Source organism: Lynx rufus, unplaced genomic scaffold (assembly GCF_022079265.1).
Source record: "Lynx rufus isolate CCGP_SWC_20201006 ecotype Redwood Valley unplaced genomic scaffold, mLynRuf1.p SCAF_8, whole genome shotgun sequence".
Taxonomy (NCBI): Eukaryota; Metazoa; Chordata; class Mammalia; order Carnivora; family Felidae; genus Lynx; species Lynx rufus.
In genome coordinates this window covers 100,783,863-100,797,367 of record NW_025814896.1, presented here as the reverse complement: position 1 = coordinate 100,797,367, position 13,505 = coordinate 100,783,863, and the positions used below count along the sequence as shown (strand labels likewise).

The following is a 13,505-nucleotide window of genomic DNA, read 5'->3' as shown; positions in this document are numbered from 1 at the left end:
GAAAGAGCTGGTCTGAATCACAGACACTTATCAGTAGTGTGACTCTGGACAAGTGCCTTCACCTCTCTGAGCCTCAGTTCCCTCACCCGGAGAGTGGGGATGACAATGCCTGGGGACTCCACATGATTGTGGGGACTGGGCCACCTCTTGCTGTTTACTGTGATCTACTAAGGGTATTTTTGATACAGTGCCTATATTTATCTTTAAACTTTATTTATCTATAGTTTTAATACAATGCCTATATTTATGTTTAAAAAGTGAGGTAGAAATGATCACTTCCACTTTACAGAGAAGCATTTGATGCCTCAGCTGGGCTCCTTCCAATGAGCTGGAAGCAACTGCTTGAGGATTTGGATGAGCCTTTATAGCCAAAGGTCAGGGCACCGGCAGCCTGCCCTTCTGAGCTGGGGATGGAGAGTTCTGGACTGATAATCCCATGGGACCTTAGCCTTTGTGCATTACCAGCGACCCCACCACCTGCAGGGGAACCCTTCAGCAGCTGTCTGTGACCCTGGTCAGAGGACACAGGGCACAGGAGACAGCAAGGTCACTTGGCTTCAATTCCTGACAGATTGCCCAACTTCCAGCAAAGTAAGGGACCTGCCCCGTGCTCACCCCATCAGGATTTTCAAGCTTCAGAGGACCAGGGGTGGGGATTTTCACAAGGTCCCCTATGCCCCCGCAAACATTCCATCCCACCTACCCCAAGCCAGACTCTCTCCTGGCTCTGGAAAGCAGGAGACGGTGGGAAGGGCACTGGCCTGGGAGCCTGAGGACCTGGCTCTATTCCTGGCCATCCAATGTGACCTTAGGTAGTTCCATAACCGTAAAGGACCTCAGTTTCCTCACCAACAAAATGATCATCAGAATACCCACTACCTCACAGTGGGAGCCCAGCAGGCAAATATAGGAAGTTACTACAGAGAAACAAAGTCCAGAACCTACCAGCCCATGCGGGAAAGTCCTCAAAGCCCTCCCCTCTTCAGACCCAGCCCAGGATGCCCTCCTGGTAGCCCATCGGGCCTCCCGGACCCACCGAGCTCCAATATCACCATGTCGTGGCACACAGCTGAGCCCCTGACTGCATTTGAAACTATTCTCTAATCGCTCAGTGGGTGCCGGCTGCCTGGGGTGAAGCCACTTGGTGCAGGGCCGTGCGAGGTCCTTGTCAAGTTCTACCGAAATAGGTTCTCGAAAATCCCCTTTCCACACAGCCGTGAGGCTGGACCCTGAGAACCTGGCTCTTAGTAGTTAAGAGCCATGACCCCAGGGCAAGACAGACCTGGGTACAAGTCCTGGTCACTCGCTTAACCTCTCTATAAGTGTTCTCATCTGTAAAATGGGAAGGTGACAGCAGAGATGTGCAACAGGCTCAGGTAAGGCACTTCACCCAGTGCAATGAGGCTCAATAAACAGCCACTCTGGTGACTGTGGTCATGAGGGGGCACAGTAAAGCCCTCTGTCACCTCTCAACCATGTGGATGGAGTCCCCAAAGCTGGCCTGCCCCCCATTCCCTGAGGAGGTACGCACTGGCTGCTGTGGGGTCACAGCCCCCGGCATCCTATGGGGTAGGGGCTAAGGGAGGTATAGGGCTGGGGGCACCATCCCAATGCCCCCTCATGGTCCACCCTGAGTTCACTCGGTGAGGATCCCCTGGGAGACAGCAGGGTAGGGGCCCCAGGCCCAACTTGCTTGGCCCCCCGCTCATGAAGAGGTACCTCAGCAGGCCCTGAGGGCTCCTCACCACCACCCCAGGCCTCGGCCCTGTCAGGTTACCGTTCCTCCATCGAGGCTGAGGGGCTTTTGAGGGGAGAAAGGAAATCTGCACTCACACCAGATGTCCCAGTGTTCTGCCAGGAGGCTGAGGCCAGAACTCGGGCCTCTCCCCTCACTCACCCAGCAAGGCCAGGCTTTCCTTCTGACCCCCTCCCACCTGGCCCCGAGCAGCCCTGCACACGGGCCAGGCCCAGCTGTGCACACATGGCCTTCACATGAGGCGGCAGGGAGGGCCCTACGCAGCTGGGCTGGTGGCATGTGCTGTGGCCTGACCATCTGCCCCGCACACCCCCCCACCAAGACCAGAGGGCCTCTCCCCACCTGCACTTCCTTGGCCAAGCAGCTGCCCCCACTTTCCCTTCTGGTTAAGAGCAGAGTGCGTTGGACCAAACAGGAGGCTTCCTGGTGCTGAGGGTGGACAGCTCCGGGGCATTCAAAAGCCTGAGAAGCAGAGCTCTTAAAAGCCTGGGCACTGGAGTGACTCACTGACTCTGATCTGAATCCCGGCCCTACAGTGACAGTGGAACACAGCTACACAGGCTGTGCCTACACCATGCCAAGAAGGCACCAACACACACAAATCTAAAGACTGTTCGCCAAGGAGATGTGCAGTACAAAACCCGCAAGGCCCCACGTGGTGGCAAAAGGCTGCAACCTCGGCCAACTCACATAAGCTCTCTGAACCTCAGTTTCACTATCTGTGAAATGGGGAGAGGATAATATACCTATTTCATTAAACGAACTAACACACATAATATGCTTAGCCTGGTGCTCTACCCAAAGCAAACGTCTGATAAATGGTAGCTTCTATCATTGTTATTAAAATGATTACAGGGGTGGGCGCCTGGGTGGCGCAGTCGGTTAAGCGTCCGACTTCAGCCAGGTCACGATCTCGCGGTCTGTGAGTTTGAGCCCCGCATCAGGCTCTGGGCTGATGGCTCAGAGCCTGGAGCCTGTTTCCGATTCTGTGTCTCCCTCTCTCTCTGCCCCTCCCCCGTTCATGCTCTGTCTCTCTCTGTCTTAAAAATAAATAAACGTTGGAAAAAAAAAATTAAAAAAAAAATTTTTAAATAAAATAAAATGATTATAGAATTTTTATTTCCACTTATTTCTCAAGGCTTTGCTTGGCACTGAGGACACTATAAATGCTCAAGGATTGTTCATTCCTCCTACAGCCCCATTCCTTTCTTCATTTGCTCTTTGCAAAGAAGCTATGGGGAGGAGTTGGGGGGAGCCTTATCACCATTTTCCAGCTTTAGCGACTAAAGCCCAGGGAGGGGAAGTGACTTTCCATGATCACACAGAAAGCATGCAGCAGAGGCATGATTCAAACCCAGAGGAGGCCTCTGAACTCCTCATCCAGTGCTCTTTTAGCCATACCAGGAAACTGCTCAGGGAAACAAGACCCCAGATTAGAGCCACTGTCCCAGAACTGATCTCGGTGCTATGATGGCCAAGCCCTCCTTTCAGGCAAAACCATCCTCCTTCCTTTCCCTCCTTTGCCAAGGGCCCATTTCAAACAGTCAAACCAGAGCGACAGCTTGTGTGGACTGGAGTATCTGGATTGGGATGTGGATGTGTGCACCCCAGAGGAGGAAAGAGCTCCTCCGGGACACAGGACTTTCTCCATCAGATGGATGCCATGGTGGGTGTGGCCTCAGCCCCTGGCTCTGAGACCACGAGTGCCCTTGCCATATTTCCTTTCCTCCCAGACAATAGGCAGATGCCCCCTATGGCCCAGCAGCATTCTGGGGAAGGGACAGAACGGTCTGAGCAAGGAGAGAACGAACAGGAGCAGACACCTCTGTAACCGTGTATTTGTGTGTGCTCTTAGGCACGTGTAATGATCATGACATAGCCATAGGTATGTCCCTGAATCTGTCCTTTTTATGTAGAACTTCTCCACAAGAAGGGTAGAAGCAAAAAGGGACCAGGACTTAAATAATCTCATCTCTGACTCAGCCACGTGTGAACCAGCTTCTGATTGTTAATAAACTTGACACTGATACAAAGATGGCACGGTGGAAAGCATTTGGCCAGGCAGTCATTCCAGAAACTGCTGTCATCTGCCTTTACCCACTAGGTGATCTTGGACAAGTCTCCTTCCTTCCTTCTCCAGGCCTCAGTTTTCCATTCCATTGAATGGGCTAATTCAACCTGCCAGGATGTTAAGATCAAACAAGATGGAATATTATTGAAAGAAGTTAAAGCCACTGGGTGAATGAGATGTAGTTGAGTACACAGAAACCATGAATACTTTCTCAGAAATGAACGAGGCAAAAGGGGCCTTGAACTGGCAGCCAAAGGGACCTAGGTGACAGCCCTGTCCTGCTACTCACCGGCTGTGATGCTCTAGGCACGTGGCCTCCCCAGTCTGGGAGGTTTCCCTAGTTGCAAGGGGAGCAAGTGGACAGGCATCTTTCTGCACTTCTGTCATCCTTCCATCCTTGGGGTGGGTTGTAGGACACTCTACAGGCTGCCACCCTCCCCAGGCATTCAGACACAGAGCTGCTGTCCAAGAATAAGCCTGAATGTTCCACTGGGCCCACTGCCCAGGGTCCCAACCCGTGTGGCTGGCCACCTCACTGACCAAGCATCTTACCCAAGCCCAAGCAAGACACTTTGGCTCAAGTCGTAGAGCCTCTTTTCTCCCAGGAGCTCAATTCCCTTCCAATGGATGGACACATGTCCCTGTCTACTCCGCCCGCAGGAGGAAGAAGAGAGTGGGATCCAGAAAGAAGATCATGTTTTCTAAGACGCTTTGTTGTTGGCTAAAGAGAGAGGCTGAGTTACTTTCTTGGAGTCACACAAGAAATCAGCTATAGAGTAAGCAAAAAACCTGAACATCTAAACCAGTCCCATCCACCCCTAATCCTTCCCCATGCCCTGTGGGGCTGGGGGCTAGGGGCAGGGGGCACTTACTACCCTCTTCTAAGATCTCCCTTCTTTCTAAGAAAATGAGAAGTCTAGAACCCCAGGGCAGTCCCAGTCTTGTTTAAAGTGTAATTGCAAAACTGCCCCTCCCCTCTAAGAGTAATTCTCTAACAAATGTTCTTCATCACTCATCCCCCCCCCCCCAGAGGACGCTCGTAAGGGCAGTGCCCACCAGCCCCAAACTGAGAAGCCCCTGACCCACCTCAGAACTAGGCTCTGAAGATCCCCTAACCATCCGGTCCCCTCAGTAGACCTACCTGCTTCACCGTGAGGTGAAAGGGAGCATCGGAGGGCGTCCCCTAGGAAGGCTCTCAACAGCCAATTCCTGAGGCTGCCCCCTGGGGAGGGGACGCAGGCTTGTAACCCAGATCCTTAAGGATACCAGGGAAAAGGGTGCAGAACCCCGAAGCAGCCAGAGTGTAGGGGTATCTCTTTTGGGACGTAGGGGCTGAAGAGGGGCTAGCAAAACTAGGTCCACCCCTCCGCAGCATCTGGGCCTTCCAAGACCCAGACCACACTAAATGCCCGAAGGGAAAGGGTCTTCCCCACTCTTCCTCGCTGGAGACAGATTCCCACATTCCCTCTCTCCACTCCCCACCGCGCCCAAGGGACCCGGGGAGACAAATAACTCGCTGCCATAAAAGTGAACTATGAGGGCTGAAGTCAGACGCGCAGACAGGGTCACCCTGGGGGGCTGGGGGAAGAACCGGGGCGTGCCTGGCCAGAGATCTCAAACCTTTGCCCTCACTTTGCAAGCGAAGATCCGTACCAACGCTGTGACAAAGGTTACTGCCCTAGAAGGGCTCAAATGTGTCTGGGCCCTGGGGCCGACCGGGCGGGAACAATATGCGCCTCACACACACCTTCATCCGCCCGAAAATCCCCCCGCCACTCACCCACCCACTCCCGCAACCATCCCTCGGGCGCAGTGAGGGTGTGCGGCTGGGAGCTGGTACCTGCTTCCTGAGCGCCTCGAAGGCTGCGCTGATCGTGTGCACCCGCGTCCGCTCCCTGGCGTTCGCTAGGAGCCTCCGGGTCTGCTGCAGGGCTTTGATCTCCGAAGCGGCGGTGGTCGCTTCGCCCGGCCGTTTCCTAGGCGACGCGGAGGAATCCGGGTGGTTATTGTAAATTACGTGTGAAATTGACGAGTAAGAACTTTCCCCGGGGCGCGTGGGGGGCGCCGGGCGCACTGAAGACTCCGGGGGCGCAGGGGGCGCCGACGGCGTGGGGCGTGCAGGCGGTGCGCACAGCAAGATGCGGGGACGCAGGCCGGGTTCCCGGAAAGGCTGCGCCTCGGGACCCCCAGGTACTTGGCCCTGGGACGCTGGAACCGGCGGCGGCGGCGGCGTGGGGAGTCCCGGCCCCACTGCGCCCAAGGCGAAGCCGCGTTTCCGCGCGTCCGAGACCTCCGGCGCTCGGGCGCCCCGGCGCTCCCCGGCCGGGTCCGCACCCCCACCTGAGGGAACCGCCGGCGCCGCCGGGGCTGGCACCGGGGCCGCGACCGGCTGCAGCCTCTGGGTCCTGTCGCGCAGCCCGTTGGTGGCGGTGGCGCCGTGCTCGGGCGCTTCCAAGTCCAATCGGAAAGTTTTATAGCCGTTCGCGCGCCGCGCCGGCTCCTTGCCTTTCCGCTTGAGCTTCTTGAGGCCGTTCAGCTCCTTCACGCACACGGTCTTCCACGGCCCGTCCTCGAGAACCGGGATGTGCTTCATGGCGCGGGCAGCGCGAGAGGCAGGGGCGTGGGGCTGCCCGGGCCGCGCGCCCGCCGCGCTCGCTCTGCACGCTGCGCGCCGGCTCTGCCCGGGCCGCCGCCGCGCTCAGCGCCTGGGAGTCTCGGGCTCTCCCCCTTCTCGCGCCCGCCCTCCTCCCTCCCTCTCTCCCCCTCGCCCGGGGCAGCTGCGCCGCCGGCTCCGCGAAGCCGCCGGGCTGTCCGTTCCCGGAGCGCTCAGAGTGTCATCTGAAGTCGCTGCCGCCTTGCCAGCATTTCTGGAGAACGCCCGCTGCGCTCCATCTGTGTTTGTTTAGCCTCAGTTTACACAGAAGCCCAGTTCGCGAGATCAGTCAGCGCCGCCGCCCGGAGAGGAGGCAGCTCCCGCCGCCGCCGCCTCCCCAGCCCCGGCCGCCCGAGCCACGAGCGCCTTTAAAGAAACAGGAAGCATTTTTCAAAACAGCTGGGCTGCCGGCCGCCTCCTTTGTCCGCGTCCTCTCTACCTCCCCCCACCCCCATCCCTTCTGTCCAGAACCTGCCTCCTCAGGCTCCCCCTCCCCGCCCCCTCCTCAAGTCCGGGGCGCTTCTCTTTCCCCAGAGGACGGTCCGCTCCCAGCAGAACTGCCCGGAGCACGTGGCTTCTGGGCCCTTGGGCCCTTCCCCAAATCTGAGCTGGGCCTTCTCTACCCGGGCTAGCTGACCTCTGGGTGATGCACCAGCGACCTTCTGCACCCAGCAGCTCTCCGTCCCAACTCACCATTGGAGAAAAAAAAAAAAAAAAAAAAGCCAAAACGGATCGGCAACTTCTGCAAGGGACGTTGTGGGGGGAGGGGGAGCCCAAGGTGGGGGAAGGAAAAGGTCCTGAGCAGTTGAGACCCTCACTCCCACAGCACCGCAACCCCACCCACTCTGGCACTCGCTGGAGCAGGGAGGCCAGGAGTAGAAGACCTAAGCGATAGGGAAACTGAGGCTCTGTAAAGAAATGTGCTTTCCCAGTGTCACACAGGGAGTCAAAGACGCCCCCAAAGAGGCTGAGTAGAATGGACACTTGGGATTTAGGTGGACCTAGCATCTGTGAGGTTGTGAAGTCGCCTCCCGCTAGGCCGCCTGCTCAGCCCGGATTTATTCATCTATGAAATGAGAAATGTGCAGGCCATCAGTGCCCAAGTCCCAGCCTTGCTGTGAGGAGCTGAGCCCCAGGCACACCGGAGGTACTAGTCAAATGGTGGCTTTGCTTATAATTGTTATTAATAACAGGGGCAGAGTAGCTCCTAGAGGCGGATTTCCTGGGTTTGAACCCCAGTTCTTCCACTTACAAACAGTGATCTTAGGCAAGTCACTGAACCTCTCTATGCCTCCCTGTAAAATGGAGGTAATAATTATACCTTCCTGCTGAGGTGGTTGTGAAGATTGAGAATGTGTGTGCAGCACTCAGAGCAGTGTCTGGCACTAAGGGAGAGCTTTGCAAGTGCCCACAGTTACTGGCAGGAAGCAGAAGTTGACTCCCTGCTCCCCCCAGACCTTCAGTCCTCAGTGCCATCCCACTGGAGATTTGGAAAGGAGAGGTCAAGCTAGGGGGACCATTTCTCCAAGTCTGCCCTGGATGACCAGCACAGGGCTTTACCCATCCCAGGTCCTTTCTTATGGCAGTTCCTCCTTAAGGCAGTGGTGGGCACTTTAAACAGTTTGGGAGAAGAAAATGGACCTTCAGCCCTGGTCTTGGGCTCTGGCCTCTGCAGCCACTGTACCTCATCTTCTGGTTTCATTCCTTCACTCCTGCCCCCATACCTACCAGACCAGGTTGGGGGTTTTCCTGTAAAAATGCAGGAGGAGGCAGGTGGCTTGGTGGCCTGTGGCATGCAGGGTCCTGGGAGATAGGAGAGCAGTCTAGGCAAAAGTTTTGGGGCAGAAGCATAGAGCTGGGGCCAGTAGCCCATCCATGATAGACCTTGGCTTTTCAACTGCTGAGCCCCCTGACCGTGGGCCAGACATCATCCCACTGGGGTTCTTTTCGCTCCTCTGTCCCTGAGGATGATATTTCTGTCCAGCCAACCTCTCAGGGTAGTTGGGAAAGGGAAAAGAGATTGCGGAGGCAAAACTACTTTGACATAGGGCTTCAAAGGTACACTCACACATACACATTCACATACACGGAGGCATGAAATTTTCTGACTACAGCAAATCCCAAACTACTTTTCTTCCCACTGAGATGGGTCTCCATAAGGCATGTGCTCCCTGGGGCACCCCCCTTCATGGACACCCAGAGTCTTCCTGCACCTTATCTCTCTCCTAAGACCAAGAGAGTGCCCCAGAGAGGAGCCGTCATTCACCTGCTGTTCCCCCACCCCAGCCCACGACCCTAATGCCCTGGCTTTTGCTCATAGATCTCCCACATCTCCCTGCGTCAAAGCATGTTCATCCTCACCCTTTGATGACTGGCTCCAGTCCCCCCTCCTCCTGTAAACCTTGGCTGACCACCAGAGCCCCCTGTCTCACTCTTGCTGTCCTCTGCACATACTCACTCACAGGTGTGGGTGCAATTTATCCTTCACTGAGGACCTGGCTGACTCCCTAGGTTTGTGAGCTCCTGGAAGCCTGCGGGCTCCTTCCTCCCTATCTCCAAGAGTTGGTGCTCAGGAAACCTTTACTGAAGGACAACCAGCCCTTATGCCCTTCTTCACCTTCTCCAGAACCCAAGCAGAGGCTAAGATCCGTGTTTGCCCACTCCTCGTGCATCTAGTCAGTCAGTGGCAGAGATGGGAGGAAAGCCAGTTCCCCCTCTCCAGAGTTGCTCAGGTACTCTCTGAGCCTCAGTTTCCTCACCTGTAAAATGGAGACCATAATATTGTGCCTCACAGGGCTGTCATGAGGCTGCATGTACAGCGTGGAGCATAGTGATGATGTAGAGTGAATGGTGGCCTCAGGCATCCTCTGTTAGCACGCTGCCTTGGCTCCTTGCATCCTGGCATCTGCCCCCAGACTAGGGGTGCAGTTGCAGGCTGCAGTGTTGATGGCTAGTTGGGGTGGCTAGTGTGGAAGTCTCTGGCAGGACTGAAAATCATCCCTAGAGAGCCCAGGCTGCACTCCAGGAAAAGCACATATCTTGGCTGAGCATCGAGGGCTCTCAGTATTGTGCTGCCTGAGCCCCTTGCCATCTTTCCCCAAAATAGAGCAGTTTGCTGAAATCCCACAGTGTGGGAAAAGGGGAAGGGAATGGATAGGAATGGGAAGGGAAAGACTCAGACCTGGCTCCAGTCTCCCAAGACACCCTCCTGCCCCCTCACCATGCTGCCTCTCCTCTGGTCAGACACTGGGGCCCCGGGGTTGGCAGCAGGCAAGCCTAGGAGGGATCTTTGCTTTGCCATTTACCAGCTGTGTGGCCTTAAGCAGCCACTTTACCTCTCTGAGCCTTAGTTCATTATCTGGGGTTTATCCCCTTAGTCATAAGATAGAATGCATGTACAGGAACGGGAGGCAAACTGTGAAGGACCCAAGTGACGTGAAGAGTCCCTGTTATTGCTATTCCCAGCCCACCAGGTGGCAGATCTTCAAGGTGCAGACTAGCTGCCCGTGGACCGCAGCCTAAGGGCAAACCTGCATCCAGGGCTCCTCATTCTGCCTCCCATCAGCCTCCTTGAGAAACGGGGGAGAGAGACCAGCTGGGCAGCGCCCCCTGGTGGTATGATGCTGCCTGTACTGCACATCTCCTATGAGGAACTACTTGCTGATCTTGGCGCCCGGAGTGGTAGCTCTGCAATGACAGTCATATGCGTTTTGTGAATTCATAGAGTTGCCAGGATAAAAAGGCTCTTGAGGCTCAAGGTGGTATCGCCCTCCGCTTGGGATGGCACAACGCAGGCACTCCAGAAAACCTATGCCCTACATTAAAAACATCCCTCCTTGAATCAACTGTTTGATGTTGTTACCCTGGGCTAGCACCATGGTGCCATTGGGAGGTGCCACATCCCCTGGATGGCTGGTCCAAGTAACAAGAACGAAGCTAGAAAGGGAAAGGAAGGCAAGAGCTTAGGGCTTAGGCCCCTGGGGACAAATACTAGACAGTCAGGCAGCAATAATTACCTCCACGCAGGGATTGATCAGAGGATCTATTTCACCAAATCCTTATAACAATCCAAGGAGGTAAGCCCATTCTACAGATAAGGAAACTATTCCCGGAGGAAAAAACCTGCCAACAGAAAGGAAATAACGGAAGTGGGATTTGAACCCAGGGCAACTGACCCAGAAACCCAAGCTTTGAGTCACTGTGGTTTGCTGCCTCTTGAGACCTCGGTGACTAACATCTGGGGAGTTGCGTAGCTGCGCTTCCTATTGTACTGGCTGCTTTGGCATCCTGGCTGTCCCTGCATGTGCTGGCAGCCTGGGTGAGCTTCTTGCTGTCCACCTCTCATCTGAAGCCACTGACCTTCCTTGGACCAGCCCAGTGTGCCTCCAGCTCCTTCCAGGTCAGGATTAGATGGCAGGGCGCCACTTCTGGACCTCAGATCTTTGGATGTCCAGGCACTGGTGCCTTCCCATCATTACTGAGTGGAACTTGCCCAGCAATCCCTTGGTGCACACGCAACACCCATGGGTGACCAAGAGACAGCTTGGCAGGGTGATGTCCAATGATGGCTGTCTTCTTAGCTGGATGGGATAGAACCTTAGACACTTGCTACATGAAATTCTACATTCCTGAATCTGCAGTCCTCATTTCTGGCTGTTCCAGTTGTTCCAGAGTGGGTGTGTCTGTCACCTATTCAAGAAAGGGAGGAAGAGTGGACACTGGGTGGCCAGAAGGAAACAGGGTGTGTATGCCTAGAGCACCCGGAGCGGTGCTCGAAGCAACCCTAGATAGGACCACCCAGGGGAGTGAGCATGAAGTAGAATACGGTCAGCATGGTGGCTCCAAAGCCCCTCCCTATCTTCCAGCACAGGGTCCACACGGCCAGCATTAATCAGCAGGACGCTGGATCCAGAGGACAGGGGTGAGTCATGCAGGCAGGAAGCTCCTTTGGACTCACTTTCTGGTCTTCCTTCTACCTTCCTCTATCCAAGTGATCTTTGCACTGGCTGTTCCCTTTGCAACGCTCCCAAGTATCCCCATGGCTCATTCCCTCACCCCTTGTGGCGTTTCTGTGTCACCCTAGTGAGGCTGTCCCTGAGCACCCATGTAAAGTTTATATCCCTCCCCTAACCTGCTCTAATTTTTAAAGCACTTAACCATCATCTGACATTTTATATATATGTCAGATTATATATATCGGTCATTATATATATGAGTGTCAGCTCCATGGGGGCAGGGAGTTCTGCCTGCCTTGTCCACTGCTGCATCCCAGCCTCTAGAACAATCCCTGGTACACAGTAGGCACTCAAAAATACTTACTGAATGAGCAAAGGCCCACCGCACGGTATGGGCCAGGGCTTGCTCAGCTGCTCTGACAGAAGAACCAGTGGATCCAGAGACAGAGTTGATCACATCACGGGAATGGCTGCTCTCACTACTGAGAACTGGTGGTCATGTCAGATTCGGTTTCTCTTCTCTGACTTTTGGCCTCTAGACTGATAAACTGAGTGGGGGATGATGGGTTTTAATCAACAGTCACCCATTCATTTGACAAATCTTGCGCCCATTCAGGTCTCATGGTGGGACTGGGGCAAAGAAATGAAGTGTCCACGTCGGGAGCTTAAGTGCAAACAGCAGACCATTCCCATCCCCTCCCTCCCTGGTCCACCTCTGACAATTCAGTATGCATTTGTAGACCACCAACTGAGGCTGGGGATACGGCAGTGAAGACAGCAAACACCCCTGACCTCAGGGGGTGGACGTTCCAGCGGGAAGAGACGTGATGTCCACCTCAAGGGGCCCTGAGCCCAGTGGAAAGATAACTCAAGTCTGTTGAGAGCTGCAAGACACAGCGCAAAGTGCTACACGCTGCAGGAAAAGCTGTGGGAAAACTCCAAGTGTGGCAGAACAGCTCTGGGAGACTTCCTGGAGGAAGGGACATTTAAATCAGGCTTGAGAACGGGCAAAGGCCCACAGCTTGCTCCCTCGCCTCCTTCAAGCCTTCCCCACCATGTCACTTCCTCACTGTCATGTCACGTCCTCACTGCAGCCTCCCCTCACCACCCATTTACAACTGAACCGCCAGCACTTTCCTGCTGCTAACACACCATGTTCACGGTCTGTGTTCTCACCCAAAGGAGACAGGAAGGAGCAACACCTGCTCCCTTGCAAAGCCCAGCAAGGATTCTTCCCATTGGCAGGCAAGATGGCAGAGGAGAGAGGGGATGGTCACGTGCTACTGCCCGGACTTTCGAGAATTTGCTAAAAAGCAAGGGGATTATCTGAGCCTCCTGGAGACCTGCCCAAGGAAGAAACACTGCTAGCCAGGCCTGTGCTGGGCAAATACACCCCCAGAGGACAGGCGGACTGCCCTGGAGTAGCTAAGTCTTCAAGCTCTCAGCTTCCTCTGACCAACATCTGACTTGGCCCTGCCCTCTCCTGTCCTCTTCCCTCACCCTGACTTCATACTGTCCTCCAGATTCCTTCATTCTAACGGCCTCTGATGGGGAAGGCCCAGAGTCTTCTGTCGCTTCTCCTCTGCTCCTCTTCTATGCCCTATGGGTTCTGTTTCAGCAAAACGATATTATCTGTCGTACTAACTTAATGTCGCTAATGCTCGATCACCTTTGTGGTTTTGTCTATTAATTTATTAACTTGTTTTGGTTTCTAGTTACATAAGACTGAATGCACTTATGTCATAGCGTAAGAGTACAATTATGTCATCGGGCTCTGTGACAATGCGTTGTCCTTTCAGACAAGGGCATACATTCGTCGGGTCCAAGAAGCTCTGGGCTAGATGCTGTCGGAGTTCTGCAGCTTTGACTTGCTGGTCTGGGAAGCAAGAGATGCGCTCTCTTCCCGGGATTGGCAAATACCCTTCCCTTTGGCACCTGCCTCCCCTGCCTTCCTCCCCGCGGCAATCTTCAGTGTCTTCATCTGTAAAATGGGAAGAGTGAGGAGGAGCTGGAGCCTGCCTCTCCTGAGAAACCACCCCCCACCCCATCCCTAGCATCTCTCCGTTTGTC

General features: G+C 54.9%; 1 protein-coding gene across 1 annotated transcript in view; it reads right to left on the bottom strand.

Annotated features, from left to right (window-relative positions):
- ATOH8 (atonal bHLH transcription factor 8) overlaps positions 1-6,420 on the bottom strand; it is a 39,303-nt gene extending 32,883 nt beyond the window's left edge. Inside the window, exon 1 of the mRNA XM_047069199.1 lies at positions 5,668-6,420. Within this exon, the coding sequence (XP_046925155.1) occupies positions 5,668-6,420 (753 nt within the window). The remainder of the gene's footprint in view (positions 1-5,667) is intronic.
- Positions 6,421-13,505: the final 7,085 nt, after the last annotated feature.